The sequence below is a fragment of the Lepisosteus platostomus genome, chromosome 13, assembly GCF_059453375.1.
Source record: "Lepisosteus platostomus isolate fLepPlt1 chromosome 13, fLepPlt1.hap1, whole genome shotgun sequence".
Lineage (NCBI taxonomy): Eukaryota > Metazoa > Chordata > Actinopteri > Semionotiformes > Lepisosteidae > Lepisosteus > Lepisosteus platostomus.
The window spans coordinates 38,768,772-38,787,669 of NC_142623.1; the positions used below are offsets into that span (position 1 = coordinate 38,768,772).

At 35.8% G+C, this 18,898-nt stretch overlaps 1 protein-coding gene across 1 annotated transcript; it reads right to left on the reverse strand.

The window, feature by feature from the left end:
- Nucleotides 1-664: 664 nt before the first annotated feature.
- On the reverse strand, nt 665-11,534 carry slc25a48 (solute carrier family 25 member 48). Its single transcript, XM_088604564.1, has 7 exons — nt 11,333-11,534; nt 9,759-9,802; nt 6,635-6,706; nt 5,116-5,368; nt 4,131-4,397; nt 2,403-2,536; nt 665-1,943 (listed from the first exon to the last, which is right to left on the reverse strand). The coding sequence occupies exons 1-7, from the start codon at nt 11,376-11,378 to the stop codon at nt 1,839-1,841; spliced, it is 921 nt and encodes a 306-aa protein (XP_088460690.1). The 5' UTR covers nt 11,379-11,534; the 3' UTR covers nt 665-1,838.
- Between the last annotated feature and the right edge of the window lie 7,364 nt (nt 11,535-18,898).

The following is an 18,898-nucleotide window of genomic DNA, read 5'->3' on the forward strand; positions in this document are numbered from 1 at the left end:
GCCAAATATCATTTTTTGTTCATAAACAATATGATCAAAATGATAATTTTAATGACATTTCAAAATTCTTGTTTCTGCTTGTGACATTTAATTGTCACTATGGAAATGTGAAGGTAATCACAACTGTTAATGCTTTTGACATTTCAGTATCCTTCTAACAGCTTTGAAGTCTCCTACCAATAATTTATTTACTGTATTTGCAGTCTCACACATCAACACTGCAACTCTTACTCTGGCCGATGTATTTTTCTTGACTTGCAGCAGAATTGAAACAGCTTATGCCTGCCCCCTGCAGGCCATGATGATCAATTGATTTATAAACCAATACAATTCTCTTCTAATGCTTTTATTAACGAAATTGACACAATAATATAATAATATAGAATAATAATATAAGATTGTAACCTGCATAGTCTTATATTTAAACTATAAAAATAAACAAATAAACAAATTTGGTTAAATTAAGTATTATCTCTAGTATTACACTAAGTATTAAAAATAATTAAATGTAAAGTTTTGGTATATGTCAGCAGATAGTAGGATATAAATATAAGCTATTACTATAGTCTGTGAAGTTAAATGTTGTACAGTATGAACATACCTTTTCTGAAATATTATGGCTACAATAGCTGTACTAAAATGAAACTGATTTTTGGCAACTAGACATATTTGCAGTTCTTTATTTTGCTCCAAATACATTACAATACATGATTACCAAGCTTAAGACTTATATGAATTGTTTTCTATAAAGCATAATGTAGAAAAAAAATATTTTCAATATAATCTAAAACCTAATATTTCAACTATAGTACCCAATGATCCTGAATTGAAAGAAGATGTTAGAAAATGAGTGAATGGATAACTATAAAATGCAGTGACAATGTATTTGTATGGTATCCATACATACACAATTATATAAGAATATTTGTAAATGTTAGGACAGTTTTGCCTATTATTTTGATCAATGGCTGTACTGGTTGGCTGAATTTGTATTAATTGTTTGTATTCCCATAAAAGTTGATAGTTAAATGATTTACAAAATGCGCAGTTTCCAGCTATTTGAATGACATATGCTCCCCCTGCTGGTAAAAAAATAAATTTCAGTAATCTACATTTTCAGTAACAAAATGCATATCAGCTTGTTGAACTCATGCCATGACAACATCTGAATAAGAAATGAGGAGAACATTTTTTATGGTCCAGTCACACACCAGATGTATTTTATTATTCATAAATTAATTCAGTCATATTAGCTCTAGATTTAAATGATTAAATGTTTTTTTCTAAACAAAATGGTGCATTTCATATTCTTAAATTAATTTATTTTGTTAAAAGAACATTCTTATAGTTAATACTGTTATTTCTTACAACTAAATTTCAGTATATGATTTTGATATATTTTCAATCATTGTCAAAGCATTTTGTTACAACCCATTGTAGTTAAGTGATTAAGTGATTTTTGTTCAGAGAAGTTGTTTTCTGCTTATATACTGTAACTGCAGTTTTAACAGAACATAAAGTGCACATCAATAAAGAAATGGTTTCATGCTACATTTACATATTACATAAGGAGAAGAAAAAAGCTCAATGTGTTTCAGCTTTTTTCTCTCATTGAATTCTTTGTCTCAAGCAACTAAATTCTTAATATAAGAAAATACTGCACACTTGAAGACAATCACTTTTGGGCAGCGTTTTCATATTAATCAGACTCCTGTTGATGCTTCTTCTACCAATTTGCCAAACCTGAACATGAAGAGGATCAATTCTTCCAGGCAGGTCCTCAACGTCAGTCAGTAATGAAGCTGAAATAATTGTGGACCACAGAAGAATAAAGCCAGCTACAAGCCTCTGAAGAATTTCAGAGCAAGCTCATAGCTAAGGAACATGGTGGCACTCATTGGGAATCCCCGAATAACATTTACTGTAGTGCCTCGAAAGAATACCTAAGAAACAAGAAAATTCATCATCAGGAGCTTTTCAATTATACCAGTGACACAATTTACCCCAAGAAAATGATATACTGATTCCCATAGTTGACCATAAACTGAGTGCAGGGTACAGTATGTGTTTCTTTTATATTTATGCATACAAAACTGTATGAAGAGGTGGAACAACAATACTTTGGAAAGTCATGGGATTTTGTTTTAGCTGTAAGAAGATAAAACATAAAAGTGTTTATTTGGAGACAAATTAATACAATGCACAGATGCTGTAAGACTTTTCTTTATTCCTTTTGTCTTATTAGAAATACTGTCTCTCCGGAACAAGTCGGGTTCAATCTGTGTAACATGCACTCAGTTTTTCTAACTTTAATCACACAGTTGAGATCTACAGGATAGGCTCTATTCTGCATCAAGAGGCTTGGCTATGGACAATTCTTTCTCTCTATATAGTATGCTTACTTGTAACCCATCTGTCTTGTAACTCTGCAAGATACAGTGGGAAATCCCTTTGTATTGCCTTTGGTGAAGAGCATCAGCTTGGAGTCGGCTCTTCACTACATCTGCTGGTGTTGCAGTGACCCAGGAGATCGAACCTACAGAAAACAGTTCTGGTTATAAATCGGTATACATGTTGCAATTGAACTTTAATTTGATTGACTTTTCACAAATCTAGCAGTTCTGCACTTACAGTACATTGAAATAATAAAACACTGGGGTTAACACCCTTAATCTTTTCAGGAAACACCCTGGGATTTTTAATGATCACAAAGAGTCAGGACTTTGGTTTTATGTCTCAACCAAAGGACAACGCCTTTTTAACAGTATAGTGTGCCCTTCACTATACTGGGGCATTAGGATCCACACAGACTGCAGTGTAGCACTCCTTCCTGGTCCCATTACCAGCCTCAGCTTTCCCAGGAGGTCTCCCATCCAGGTACTGGCCAGGCTCACACCTGCTTAGTTTTCATGGGTTACCAGTTGTACAGTAAATTGCAGGGTGATAGTCTGCAGGTATTAGCAAATCAAGAAGTATCAGCCATTATTTTAGAGAACTATGCATAGTTTTTGTCCCCAGCATCTTAAAAAAAGCTAAAATGAGAGCAAGTATATCATTGTTTGCAGTTGACAAATTGCTGGTGATCGTTGGTGGTGATTGACAAATTGTCAATGATGAACTGATAAAGAATCAATGGTGATGAAGTGTTTTAGACCTCTAGTTTACATAACTCATCTTACAGTGAAAGATTACATAATTGTATGTATGTCTAAATGATACAGTATATTACTGGTCATTTCAACATCCATGATCCATTTTAAGTCTGTCCATGACAAGTAGAAAGAAATTCTTACTGAAGATACAAGCAGGTATAAAGATTCCCAGCAGAAGCTGGGAATAAGATGACCAACCCTTTGTTGAGACTGAGAAGTATCATGCAAATGTATTATATTCTTATATACTTATGACTATAGATCCTTTATTTTATGTTATTCATTAAAATATCTAATTATTTAAAAATTAATAGGATTTTCTCTCTTGTCCTCTCTTATAGGATGTTGTTCATCTTTGTTACCTTATTAACTATTTCAGAACATGACTGGCTTGCACTACTTTGCATAACTCCACTGACATACTGTATGTTGAATACCAATATAATTCAAGTGCTGAAATTTAAAAGTTTGAAAGTTTAGTTGTAATGTAGCTGTTTTAAGATCTGAGCACATTTGTGTTACATGCTTATTATGCTAGCTTTTCAAATCAAAGTGCATACTGTACATCCTTTAAAAAGAGGCAGGTACTTCAAAGAGGTGAGCAAAATGCAATTAAAGAACAACCTGTACTTAATTTACACTTCTAGTGTGAAAATATTAAATCAATGTAGAAACAATTACAATGACATTTACAGTTAAAACCTACTCATTTAGCCCATAGTCTTTGGGAGATCTAATCCAACAGATATTCTTACAATATGCAAAGACTTCAGTTTCTGGTAAAGGGAGAACCATGTACTGTACTTTACCTGATTCTGCAGTATGGTGCACATTTTTTCTTCAATGAATTAGATTTTTTCACATTCAGAAATTAGGTTTCCTAATACAAAAGGGTATGAAGAGGCAAAAGGGTAAAACATTCATGCACCCCAGTATTCCCTATTCTGCAACAATTGGGATGTTCCTACAGTTTCTTACCAGCTATTCCACCTGCAAGCCAAATGCAACAAGGGTGAGGCGAAGCATGTCCCTCTGGTGTCATCCAGCCACAGAGCAGGGCATAAGGAATGAAGTAGAGAGTATACCCTGGAACGTCTCTGAGCACCATGGCCCAAGCTCCACGATACAGCCCAAGGACCCCTTCATTTTGGAGAATGTTGCTGATGCAGTGAAGAGGCCCCCTGTACACTACTCTCTCTTGGACCCCAACTGTGCGCCAGCACTCACCCGCAAGATTCAAAGCCTCTTTAAAGGGAAACACATTTTTCATTCAAACAGTGCCATCTTTTCTAAATACCACAACCCTGCATTTTGTAATACACCTGCTTCAGACTTTGAGAAAAGATATTGGTATCTTTTTGTCATTTTCCAAGTGCTTTCCAAGTGCTTTACATTCCTCACATTTTACACTGTTGCAACATTAACTATAGGAAACATGGTCTGGCACATGACGTTTTTGTGATAAATAATTACGTACGCAGAAATTAGCAAGGAAAACAAAAATCATATATAACAGCTACAGGTGGGTGTTGTCTAGACAGGCTCCACTTAAGTCTCATAGATTTTAAATATACTGTACCGCAGTTCACTATTGAGTTTAAAGTTAAGCTTTTCCATTGCAGCACTAAATCCATACAGTATGCAGCTTTTTAAGATCCATCTTAAGATTCTGGAAAAACAGATTTCATGGCACACGGCAGGGTTTCAATTTTGCTTCATGGCAATTAGATGAGAATGTCATTGACAGCATGGGTAGCAGCCAACATGAGCACTGTTTTTCTGTTGTGGAAATTCTTCCCAGTACACTTCACTTTCTTTAAGAAAACATTAGAGGATTTTTGAGCACTGAATTTGTGTTTTAGTTTTCAGCATTTCTTTGAAGAGCATCAGGATCCCTGGTTTGACAGGTGCCTCTCGAGTTTGAATTATTGTTATTTAAAATGAGCTAAAATGCTTAGTCTACCTGTAACAACAGGCTGGGTCTGCATCTGCAGCCGTATTTTCACCAGATCCACAGGGGCACCAATCCCTACAGAAATGAAGCCAGTGATCGTGCTGGAGAGTGCCAGGTCCAACATATCGGAAGGATGCCTCCTGTCGCCATGGCGAAACTGGCTAATAAGCCGCTGAGTGTTGCTGAAGGTGCCAAATACCACCGAGTTGTAGAGAGTTATGCTGGCCAAAGGAAAAGACAGGCCTTTGAAGAACCCAGAAACCTGGCAAGAACAAAAAGTAGGGAAAGTACGTTATGGGTTAGCAAAAAACACTACTAGCAGGGAGCCTCAGAAATGGCAAGAGAAGGTGAAATTCTTTTTTTCTCATTTTCTAAAGCCATTTAAGGCCCAGTTATTTTCCATCACTCTCAGGTACTGGTGATAACTACAAATGTGTGCTTTATACAGCTGGAATTTTAACAGCATGTTCTGAATACCAACCCACGCTGGAAATAACCACAGTACGCAGCTTAGAGACAAGCACAGCTTGAGTGATTTATGTCACAGAACAAAATAAAGCACTCATTTATTCCAGCTTCTGAAAAAAGAAATCACTTAACAGATGAAGCATAATTTATATGCGCAGTCAAATATTTTAAAAAAGTCTGAGCTAGTGAGACACTATACAGTAATTATTTCAAATACTGTATATAGAGAAACATCTTTGTGGAACTATTTTTTAAAATTATTTCAGTCTCCCTCTTATAAGAGTGTTTTTGAGAGGACCTTGCAATATTAAAGATGAGCTGTTGTTCTTTTTTTGCATTATCTAGCTATGCCAATTTTAAACAGACATCACTGTTATTATCACTGAAAACATCAAATATAACTGAATTAGCTGTAAGCAAGAAATAAAATAAGAAAATACAGGTGGCTTCTTTATCGAACATACATTCTAGTACCCTTGCCAATATCTAATACATTTATTTCAGTAGTAGGCTAACATTCATGGACCTAAATTTATCTAACCCCACTGCCTTCTTTCAATTTTTTAACTTGTCTTCTTTGCCAAATCCTGAATACAAAGTGTTCACTAATTTATGATCTACATACAGTATTTGACACGATGATGGAGGACTGTTGCCTTAATGGCAAGTCTGGCAGAATTGTATCATATCATTTATATTCAAACAAATATATGCTTTTAATATGTAGCAATTATTTAATTGCGCTACATAGTTATAATGTTATTGTGGTTTGTGTCTGTAGAGCTCCCCGCAAGTGCCTGGTTTTAAAAGAATGGTCTAACTCAGAGGTTTAGCTTCTCTTCAGAAGAAACCTTAAAAAGATAAAGGACTATAATACAAAACTATATCAGATGGCAACATTTTTGTGTTTTGAAATTATATTTATCATCTTTCTTTTGTGACAGAGATGTAAACACAATAATTATTCCTGTCTTTTAAACCTTAACATCACAGAAAATACATTAAAAAGCAATCAGGCTCTGAAATGATACACAAAATAAAAAAAAGGTCAGACACTTACATTTTCTTTCTGGTAGACTTCAAGAATGCAGTGTAAAGTGTTTTTGTACCCTTTTCCAGCTTGTAAACGTGTCTGCAAGACAGAATGATAAACTCAGGGAAATGTATAGAAGAAGAGAAAATAACCATAACGTAGCATCAGAACAATCAGAACAGTCCAATGTCTGCGAAACTGGAATTACACAAACTCAGACTATTCTATTAATCCTGAATATGTCATGGTGTTCAATATGTATTGAATATTGCAGTTTGGTATTTATAATGTTTATACAGTATGTTTCTTTCCATGCAGAATACAATCGTTATCTAAATGTGGAAATGCAAAGTCATGTACAGTATGCTAATAAAGTTAATTCAGACACTGTCACATCACCTGCCCCATCACTCTTTTCTTCTTAGAGACTTTCTTCTTCACCACTGTTGTCCTGACTACAATTAGATTCAGGACATATTGTAATCAGTTCAATTCACAGAGTTGCCTAAGCACACAACCATTCACACCTTAATTTAGGAAACTAAGATCTCTGAGCTTCATGTTTTAAGGCAGGAAAACAGTCATGAGTCTTAATGATTCAGAGACCATGTCTTCAAACTCTAGACTAGATGCAAACTAAGTCCCCTGGTAATGTTGGACTGTGCCAGGTAGAGTCACAGACTATGTATGCCTTTCTGGATTCACAGTCTATGAAGCCTGGGGAGTCCTGCTCCAGAACAAAGGAATGTGCAGCTTTTATCTTGGAAGACTCATATCCTTCCTGAATCAACATGTGCACACACTGCAGCCCTTTCTCATGCTGATGATTAACTGAGAGTTTCTCTTACTTGGTTCACATGTCTGCTCCTTTTTTGAGAAGAACTGCTCTTAGCTGTGGTTCCAGCATCTCATCTCTCCACACTCCCCTTCACAGAGATCTCCTTGTGCCTCAGAGTGCCCCCTTGAAAGGACCACTGGAGTGCTGTCTTTTGCTACCACTCAGGATGATGTTTGCACCTTATCATGAAATAGTGGTGCGCCATCACATCCCTCCATGCCCCCTCTAAGGACACAAGTATTTTAAATCCAGCTGTTCCACCTGTTCCACCAGCTTTGGGAATCAGTGCACAGACCTTGGATAGGGGGCCCCAGTCAGCCCACCATCCATTTTGGTTCTCTCTCTGGGACAGGGACAGCACTTGTGAATCATTGCCCTGGCACCCTATTGGCCTCTGTATGTCAAAAAGCTGCTGTGCTCTTAAATCACTTCTCCTCCTCCAGCTTCCCCTGTGACACACCCTCCTGAATCAGACAGGAGCCAGTCTGTGGAATCTCTTTACTCAGTTTCACGCAGTTCTGTATAAGGACCTGAACGGCACTGCTTAACCATCTTAAACCTCACACACAGTGTGGTATGTATGCTCCTGAGTGCCTGCACATTCTCTACTTGACTGTAGTACACCTGTCTTTGCAGTCTGGTGTGTTGTGGAGTGTGGAGACTGCATAAACCTCCATATACAGTACCTAACTACTGTACTTTGTCATCCAATTAAGACAGGTGGAAGGAGAAACAATGGGCTTGAATTATCTAGTGTCTCTTTCTCTGTTGTCTATGTAATGATTGCCTTTCACCTGAAAGGGAAAGTTTGGCTATCATATTGACCATGGCTCTTTGAAAACGAAGGCACAAGCAAACAGCAACAAGATCCTTTTTTTAAACTAAACTTATTACTACAGTATTACTACAATCATTGATCAGGAGATTGAGAATTTATAGCTACTTCTATTAATCTACTGTACATCAGTGACATCACAGAATGTTCAGGGGCTTATGTTTCACACCTGAAAGACACTAAAAATGCCGTAAAATGCATTAAACCTGAAAATTACATGAAGCAGGTCACTCTATGACACTTTGCAGTCAAATGATCTGCAATTGTTTTGTTTTTCTCACACCATGACTTTAGGTGTGTAAACAGTCAAGAAAAAACAGTCTGTAGTCATTTAGAGTCAGAGAAACATATAAAATGAATCACATCAGTGTCCTTGATGTTCAAAAGAAGCACTGAGTGCTGTTTAGCAGGAAGAGATGCTATGTCCAAGTAGATTTAACCAACAGGTTTTACAATTTCTAACCCAAATTAGGAGTTTAATTCTAAAGACGAATAAGTCCCTGGGATGGCAAAAAGAGTTTGACAGCAAGAGTTCAAGTTCAAGTTCAAGTTCAAGTTTATTGTCATTATGCTCATATACTGGTATATGGTACTGTATAACGAAATGCTATTTAGCTAGCTCTCAGACGATAAGTAGTACAAAAAAACAACAATACAATTGTATGATAAAAGAAAGACAGAGACAACAGGCAGTGTGCAAAAACAACAACAGGCAGTGTGCAAAAACATCAACAGAGAGGTGAGGTGAGAGTGAGAGAGGCTGGGAGTTTAATAGTTTGATAGTGCGGGGGTAAAAACTGTCTCTGAGTCTGGTAGTCCGGGCCCGAATGCTCCGGTACCGTTTTCCAGATGGTAGAAGGTCATACAGTCTGTCTATTTGAACTGCCTTTTCAAACCCATGTAGGTCTTCAGAATCCAAAGTAAAATGTGAATTAAACACAAGTAGTAAATGCAGTAATTGCACTTCAATGTTTGGGATTCTATTTCAGACTACTTGCCACTTCTTTACAACTTGGTAAAACCCTGCCCTACAATTCCAACAAATTGGGTGGACAAGGCTTCACTCCACAGAGAATCAGAGTCTGATCATGGATGCCCCTTTCTAATGTTTAATTCCAGAGGAGAAACATCAACCAAGAATTCATGCACAGAAAAATATTTACATAGTGTTTAATTGCAATATTTGGCTTAGCGCACCTGGCTGCGGGCCAGCCCCCTTGCTGGAGGACATAGAGACTGAGAGCCCCATGCAGAGCACAGAATTAAGGGTTATCAACCGGTCAATCAAGGGGTAGCTTACTTCAAAAGGATTACTTACGGTATTTATAGTTGTTGTTTTTATTATTTTGGAAATAATCACAGTACATCTTATTTTGATTCAGTACAAAACTCATTAATTAAAATTAACTAATTGATTCAGAAGATTCGCTGTAAATGTATTTGCAAATAGAAACTTTAAATAACCCAAAAAGTATTACCTTTACAGTGTCAAGTGGATGCCCCACAATAACACTGGAAGCTCCTAGAATTATAAAGAAGAAAATCAGAATCAGAAAGATACTTAGTTCAATTTCCCATGTAGACAAAAACATTGCATAACAATCATGTCTAAATACCAAAGACATACTGTATTAAACCATGAGCACCTTAACCCTATGTGCTGAAGGTCTCCAAGTGACAGGTTACTGTCAAAGAGCAGCAAAACTACAGAATCTTAGTATTCACCAATAATGTGTACGAGATCACGAGATCACGAGCCCAGTGAAGTAAAATATTTTCTGATGATCCGTGATTATGTTCAGGATAAACACATGCAGGTATCTATAATACAAAATAGTTCAAGTACTGTAGGTGGCTGTGTCAGCATGCGTACTGTACGCTGCAAAGGAACAAGTAAAGGTTTATTCAATTCTGAAAAGAGAAGAAAAACAAAGTTTCAGCAGTGGAGCCTTGACACCTGAAGAAACGTTGTGTTTCTTTTCTTCTCTTTTCAGCATGGAATGCTGTAGGCTTCCAGAATCAGGATTGGGAATCCTAGGTTTAGAGATTTTCCAAAACATCAGCATCTTAATGGTGCAAATACAATCACTTGTAAGCAGGGAAAATAATAAATTGAGCGTGTGCTAAATATACGTTTCTGAGGCCTTTGACTCTTCTCAAATGATCCGGATTCTCCTAACACCCATCTTCTTATTTAGCGATGAAGAAATATGTAATTAAGACAAAAAAATCTATACAGGAATTTTGTTTTACACGTTTTCTCAGAAACGCGGTCTCAAAATTACGTACCACTGTTCTGCATTTCAACATATATTTTGTATGTACGCCTACATGTTGAAGTTTCGGGGAAAAATATTTCATTAATAGAAGATTCGGGAAAGCTGAGAAAGTAGGTTAATTCATGCCCCTGATGGCGTCAACCTTTTTAGTATGCAGCGCATACCGTTCGACTGAGTGCATTTTCAAAACTGTCCTGCACCCCGAAAGTTCCAAATGCAAATATATTTGACATAATAATATAAAGAAGCATTGCCAAAGTCAGTTTTCCAGACAAGTAGCACACTGCTGTGCAGTAAATATTCACTATAAATACAATATACAGTATATAGCCAGCATTGTAAACAACATACATCACGCTTACGCAATATGTATATGCCAAAATATCTAGTACTGTATATAATAAAGAAATCTACAAGATCAATAACAATATAATTAGGAACAAATTAACACTAACAATAATAGGAATTTATATATCCTAGATGTTGTTACAAGAAAATTAAGGTTCCCCGTTTATTGTGGAATACAATCTTAATTTTTGTATTCTTTCGAGTTGTATTTAGTGTATGTTTATTTCCAATTCATATACAGTATATAATCATATACAGTTTATACAGTATAAACTAGATATCTGCTTAAATTTAGATCTCGACCCTTTCCTTGTTAATGATGTTGTGTAAATATTTACAAAATAAAGTAATTCAACGCCGTAAAGGTTTGTTTAATCGAAACTTGTTGCAAAGTTTCCAAACAAGTCCGACAAAAGCGCACTCACCGCCTATCCACCCAGCTACAAAGTCATCTATATGAAAGCAATTCATTTCTCGCTGAAGGTCCAGCTTTAAAAAAAAAAAACAAAACAGCACTTTTAAGGGATGTCACCCAGCTATGACATACTGTATGTCAGGAGAGTTTGAGACCTAACAGGGCTCCGCCTTCTCCATCTGTACAGGCGAAATGATAACTAACTGTACATGGCATGTGAGAACTATGTTTTTTCCAGATGAACTTCAGTTGGCCAAGGGGAGTGTTTCTGACTGCTGGGGGCGTTACCGTTCAGCACAAAGCCACTGGTCACCACTGAGCTGAGGATAAGCGGGTGTTGTCCGGACACAGCAAACGGGCTACTTGTTTCAAAGGCGTGATTTTTTCAAAGTTGGTTGTTTTTAGTAATATGCCCCGCGCCCCCAACCTTTTCCTTTAAATTGCATAACCGGTTATTTATATAATTTAGCTTTATCGACATTCACCTTTTTTTTTGCTCATGAAATACAATGTGTCATTAGTTTCAGCACAAGCTGCTTGGCTTTTTTTGAGGAATGCCTGTTGGAGTCAGCAACTGTTGGAATTTATCTCAGTTGTTTGTTATAAAGTTGACGGAGGAAAAATAAACTTTTCGTCGTTTCCGTACTGCACAGTGCTTGTCGTATGTTCGTGTGCTAAAAACACTTTCAGGTGAATTAATGTTTTCTAGCATCAGTTCACAGGAGCAGTTGAATGCATACAGTACCACTTTTAAACCATGCAGAAAAAAAAAGTTTCGCGTGGCAACGTATTTAATTTATATTTTAGCTGATGGAGAGGGAAGTCTATAATTTATGTATGAACCTTTCTAAAACTTACCTCCTGGCTATTTTCGCCAACGCTGTCAAATCAAATATTTAAGTGGGCACCTTCGTGCCCCTGGGCAGTATAGGCTTATTTGGTGAACCAATGAATTAAGTGAAGGTCTGTAATTTGTTATGTCCGCTCAATTATAACTCAATAATTACTTGATATATATAAATTTGATATATATATATATGTGAGTGTATATACAGTACATAATATTTTCTCCGTGTGTACGCCTGGGGGGTATAAGGCCTTCTTCAAACAACTTTGCATCTCTAGTTGGTATTTAAAAACTGACGTGGAAAAACAGGAAGAAAAAAACCTGCAAATTTCCACAGAACAGTGTGTCTGAATGCTTTTGTTTTTTCGTGGATGTTGTACCTTGAGGTTAGCTGTACTTTGAAAAGTACCGTCTTTTTAATCTTTATAGCCTGAAAAAAGTACATCTACTGTAGGTGAGGCTGTTGAAAACCTTAGAGAAAAGCATTGTATTGTGACGGCAAAGAATTGTTAATTGCTTCATGTATTTAAATAGCAAAAGATGCAGACTCTTTTTCATCCAAATAATCTATATTTTATGTGTCTGAATTTGATTACTTCTTAAAATACGGAAAATACTTAATTTTACCTACCGTATAACGTCACTGCAAATAATTATGACCAACAGTTTATATGTTTAAATTTATGTTTAGGTTTAGTTCTGTATTTTTTACAAGACGTTGTTTTACAGTAAAAACGAATGAACTGCAAACTGTTGATCTTAACAGGTAACAGTCGCTAAAGGTTTGTTCTTCCTCTATTTCTGTTCTTCACTCACCTGGCAAATAAGAGAATATCAATCGCCAACTAACTTAAAAAATCACCGTCTGCACCTTCACAAGAATGAACTCTTTGAAATGTCTAAGGGTAATATGATCAATTATAATTTCATTATGAAATAATAAGTTAACAAGATCTCTTAATTTTCAAATAATAAACCTATCAAACGGATCTGTTTCTAGGCACGTACAGTACCCATTCCACAGACATTCGTTTTCCATTTGCCAGTAGCAATTGTATCTCTGAAAATATTCCAACTGAAATATTTAACACAAGTTGCGTGTTTTGATCTTCTATTATACACGGTGCACATTCTCAAATGTATCTTTTCTACCTAGAAAGAATGTGAGATGGAAGTGTACCAAGGTCTCTGAAGCTACTGTTAATACTGAATGCATGACAGCATTCAGGAAAAGTTGCAAGTTGTATTGTGCCACAATGTGTTTTTTTTTTTTTTGTTGTAACACAGGACTCCCTCTCTTCATGGACTGTCAAGCATACAACTTCATCCCTGAAGTGGGAGCAATTGCTTTATTTAAAAAACGTTATCAAAAATCTGGATGAATGAACACATTGAATTTGTGCGGGACATCTGGTTTCTACTGACCTCGGGGTGTACGCTCAGACATAAACCTACTGTAAAAGTGTTGAGTGAGTGGAGGATTTTACTCTGTCAGCAACATCTGAAACTGCCTTGGCAGTGCCATCTTGGCTATTTCTGGGGGTTGTCTCAGGTTACTTTGGGGGTTCATTAATGGTGTCTGTTTTCATTTGCTTTAGAGATGTTTGCATTGGAATTCCACTTTCTGTTTGCTTGAAGAGTTCCTAGTTACTTCCTTTTCCACAAGTTTGACAAATAATTATTTGCAGCTTATTTCTTTATGTTGTCACTGGTCTTCTTGTAGGAAAGTTGTTTCCTTTTTCTCCCTCAAATGAATGCAAGGGCAGTATAGCGATAGAAGCTGCTTTATTTTCTTCCATTTACTGTGCCTTGCAAAACTATTCAGGTTCATGCTTTGAAATGACAAAATAATGCATACACATAATTTCAAAATCTGAATGCTTAAACTGGAGCTTTTCTTTTTAAGTAAGTCTCTGTCAACCTTGCATGCCAGCTTGATGCATTTTGTTTCCATTCTTCTTGGCAGATACAGTAGATTCATGTTTTGAAGTCCCCCAGATTCTCAATAGGACTCACATCAGAACTTTCACATCAAGGTCATTTGCTTTCTTATTTTTAAGTCACTCCAGTGTAGCTTCGGCCTTGTGCCTTAGACCATTGTCCTGCTGAATTTTTGTCCCTTTTTATTTTTGCAGGAGGCAGGCTTTCCTTTAAGATTATGCCCATGCCACAGGCAGCCAGAAAATACTTTTGATTTTGTATGGGGTAGAGGATATTTTGAACAACACTGAACCATTTGATATTTGTCTCCAGAATGATCTGTTCTGAGATAGCCTGTATCATCTCTAAATAAATAAATAAATTTGTGAGCACATCTCCCTGTGTTTGCGTGGTGCTCCAGTTTCCTCCCACAGTCCAAAGTCACATTGTGGATTCTAGAAAAACTGACCAAAGTGTGAGAGTGTGTCCTGCTATAAGGTGGTGTCGTGTCCACAGTGTACCCCACCTTCTGCCCATTGCTTCCCGAGACAGACCCCAGCTCTCCCAGATCCAGAACTTAATGACATGGTTAGATAATGGATGGACATTTAACCTGATGTAATCGCAGGTTCATAGTACTCTATGCTTAATATGTTCTTCATAGAAAATGCACAGAGACATGACACAGACATACTGTAAATGACATAAATATTTAGAGAAACTGACTCACAGAGTTTATCTGAGCAATAATTCATGGACGATAAGGAAAACTCTGGTCAGAGTATGATCAAGTGACATAAAAATATATCTATACTGTATGTCACTATCATATCATACTGTAGTTTTATATGAACCTTGAGGATAACTATGATGATAAATAATGTGATATAGTTGGTATAAAAGTAACAAACCCCACAAAGACAGAGATAAGAATACTAAATGGGAGAAAAGAAGACTAAATGATTTAAAGGTAGAAATAGATATAGAGATATAGAGTGAGCTCAAAGGTTACTCCTTTATTACTTATTTATAGTCATTCTTTCTTTATAGACCTGAACATTCGCATCTGGGATTTTCGTTCACCCTTTGATCTACAGTAAGGCCAAACTTAAATTAAACCATTTAATACATTTTATAGAGTGCACACCTTTATGACTGCAATAAAATGAGACAATTTGATCAGACACATTTGACTTTATTCAGAACTGAACTTTCGTCTTGCACTAAAGCTTGGTTTGTGTCTTCACATAACTAAATACTTGCTGATTCAATGACTTAAACTAAACTAGGTATGTGTCAGCAAAAACAAGTTAATTATCAATTAAAGTGAATCTTGGTAAAGTTCCAGCTTTCTGATGTCAAAAGCCAACATCTCTAAAAGGGAACCCTTGGAGATGATGAATTAATTATCTTGAACCCCAGCAGGAGTCTGAACATTAAAAGAGTCATAATACTTCTAAAATGCCCTTTGTTTTGTGAGTGAAAAGACATACAGTACCAGGATGAAGTAAAACTGCTCTGTTAGCAATGTGCACTTAAAATCGTTTATCTCAGTGTACAAACACTGTAGACATTATTAAAGTACTGACATATTTTTCATTTCTTAAGGTAAAAAACACTATTAATTATTAAAATAACATAAACATTCTGGCCAGACCTGCCTTTAATCCTTTAAAAGGCACGCCTTCCTAAAATATTTTTAATAAAGAGGAGGATTTGTTAATCAGCCACAGACCTGCTTAGTCAACAGAATTATTTTATTTATAGACAGTGCTGATTACAGATAATGTAATAATGCAAAGTGGTGCCAGTTTTCTTTTGAGATTTTTTGCTGTTTTTGCTGTTTTCCTTTGTGTACTTATAACTAAGAGTAACAACAAATTTGATGTATTTTTTAATTTTCATAATAGACTAAAGAACCAATTCTAAGGAAAACATTAATTTCCAATCTGTTTATGATACATGGAAATACTGTACTATTTACTTCAAAGCAAAACAACAACTATTTTGTTTTATCAACTGTGTGTCTGTGTGTGAGAGAGCCCTGTGTCTAACATTCCATGTTAGTCTTTAAGTTACCACACACATACCAGGAAAAAACATTGCTATATAAAAAAATCATTCCACACTTTCCTGCTTCTTGTTATACATTATAGTGCATGAAAACAACACCTTTTCACTTCATTTTTCATGGCACATTACACTGAGGCAAAGGGAGATTTTTAATCAATAACTGACAATTGACGTGTGCCTGTGTTTTTCTCATTTGGACTGATTTATTTTTAGCGAACAAGGGCAGTGGCTGATGTGACGTTTTGTGACTGGCTATAGGTTTTGTTTTTAAAGCCAAACTCAATGTTTACTTGACACTGATAACTGGTGTTGACACAGAGAATCAAAATGTTTCATGTTTTACTGCCAATGCAAGTGAATTTCTGTCCAATTCCAGGTAACGGGTTCTGTTTTGATTTTTTCAGCTTCAATTCTGCAAGGGCAGGGAGGAACAATGTACAAAATCTCTTACTTTTTCTTTCTGTTTGTTGGTCATATTCACATGTACAGTAATACAGCTAAAACACTTCCATCACTCAGTAGAGGAAAAACAGTATAGAGTAGAGATAAGGCTTCTGGATTAGTAGATGCAAATTCAAATCCCAATTATGGACACTGGTGTTGTGATGTGAAAAAGAAAACAACACATTTGTGGTTCATATTGCTTTACTAAAATACCCAGCTCTCAATTGGTGTAAAAATGTTTTTTTTTAGATACAAGTGCCACCTCTATAGATCATATATAATAATAATTGGTGATTGTGGTCATTAGTTGAAGTGTAGAAGATTATTTTTATATATATTTTTTTAATAGGCATATTATACCAGGACTTTTTATAAAAGCTTCTAAATGAATGTTTTAATGTTTCACATTTGAAGAAGGCTCCTCAGCCAAAAAGTTGTGTCTCTTTTCTTTTCCTTTCAGCATGGAATAAACCTTTACCTGTTCCTAATGATTAATGTACTTGTATGAGGACATCCTTGAAATTATTTTTGTTTCCTTTCCATTTGTTTTCTGTGTCAGCTATGTTTAAGTTCAACTTAACATTAAGTTCAACTTAACAATGAAGAAAATAGTGCATATCCATGTCTATGTCTGCAGCATTTGTTAGTAACAATATTAACTGCACAATGTCATATGGCTTACCTATGTTTTTTGTGCGTTAATATTTGATTTGACATTAAAGGGTGTAGAAGGAAAAGGCTGCAAATTCAATGTAATAGGGGACAAAGGTTTTGGGAGGTACATGAAAATCATGTAATGAGTTTGCATTTTGACCTTGTATACTTAACAGTAACACTGATAATACATCCTCACAGAGACCACACAGAAAATTTAGTAAATGGCTTTTGTTATGCAGGAACCACAATAACCTTAAATGTACCATACAGTATCTCTTACACAATTTCAGCTAAACCTTGTCACACACTGTATGTGATCAACCCACATCTCATCCATTTACTGTAGTGACCTGATTTCTGGAAAATGTTTACTAATGTACAGTAGGCACATGACTTTAGTTCATAAATGCTGTTATGCAGAAGAAAAACAAAACATATCTGACTGTACCTATGAAAAAAAAGAAACTCTTTCTTTGCAAAGTATTTTTTTTTCTTTGCAGGTTATGGGAGTTTGATGCCAGTTGTCAGATTCTTTCTGTGTTTTTAGTTTTATGGTACAAAGAGTCATGCAGTTTGCAATAACTATCTGGTGTAACACTCTTTCTGTGCAACAAAAAGCCCAGATATCCAGACTTTTGTGGCTGTTACAAGATAGTGGGGAAGCCACTTAAGCAGAACTTTCAAACTGTCTACAGAGTGAGACTAGTGGTTATCTTCCCTCACATGTCATGCATGAAGAAAACTTACTGATGCCTTCAAACCTCAATGCATATCCCACATTTAATCAAACTACTCTACTGTATGAAGGAGTATTGGTTGATGGGCAAGTGCAATGAGTGGTTATGTGCAAAAATGAGGGGGCATAGGAGCTTAGGGTGACTGTGGGGAAGTAAACCTATAGGCTTTGGTAAGCTGTGTGGATTCCTGCAGGAGCTGTGAGTAAAGACTGTAGGTGTTGATGTCTTTTTTGTAATGTTATATTTATTTTAATGTGATGTTTATGCTGTATGAGCTGTTTGTATGTTTTTCTCTCTTAATGTGTAGAACATACAGTAGCTACTTGGATGCTAAACAAATTTCTGAGAATTCAGATTTATCTTATTATCTTCTTATGATTATAGAATTAATGTATCATACTTTTTTTAATAGGGAATGTAGGTTATTACATTAGAAAGCAAAACACGTACACAAAGGTTAAATATAAATATAAATATAAAATGGTCAGACACTTTTTTATAAAACAATACTACGAAGAAGAGAAGGGACTGAGAGTATGAAACTAAATCAAACAGCTTACATTAGTTTTATCTGATTACAGTAATAACCTAGGCCTCTGACTTTTAGAAACTATTGTATAACCTACATTGAGCTTTAAAAAGAAGCTTTATGGTTATGGCACAATCTAAGTTGGTCAAATAAATAAAATATGCTTGTATGCCTTTATTATTAACTTCTCATATACAAACCATTAATGAAACAGTACATTTGGACTACTGAAAAAATCATCAATGATGTATTTATTGTTCTAACTTAGTGCCTATGTAAATAAATATTTTAAACCCTTATATATTCATATTGGGATCAGTTAAACAATCAGTAAGACTCAAAGGTGCAAACTTTGTCCAGATGGTGGAG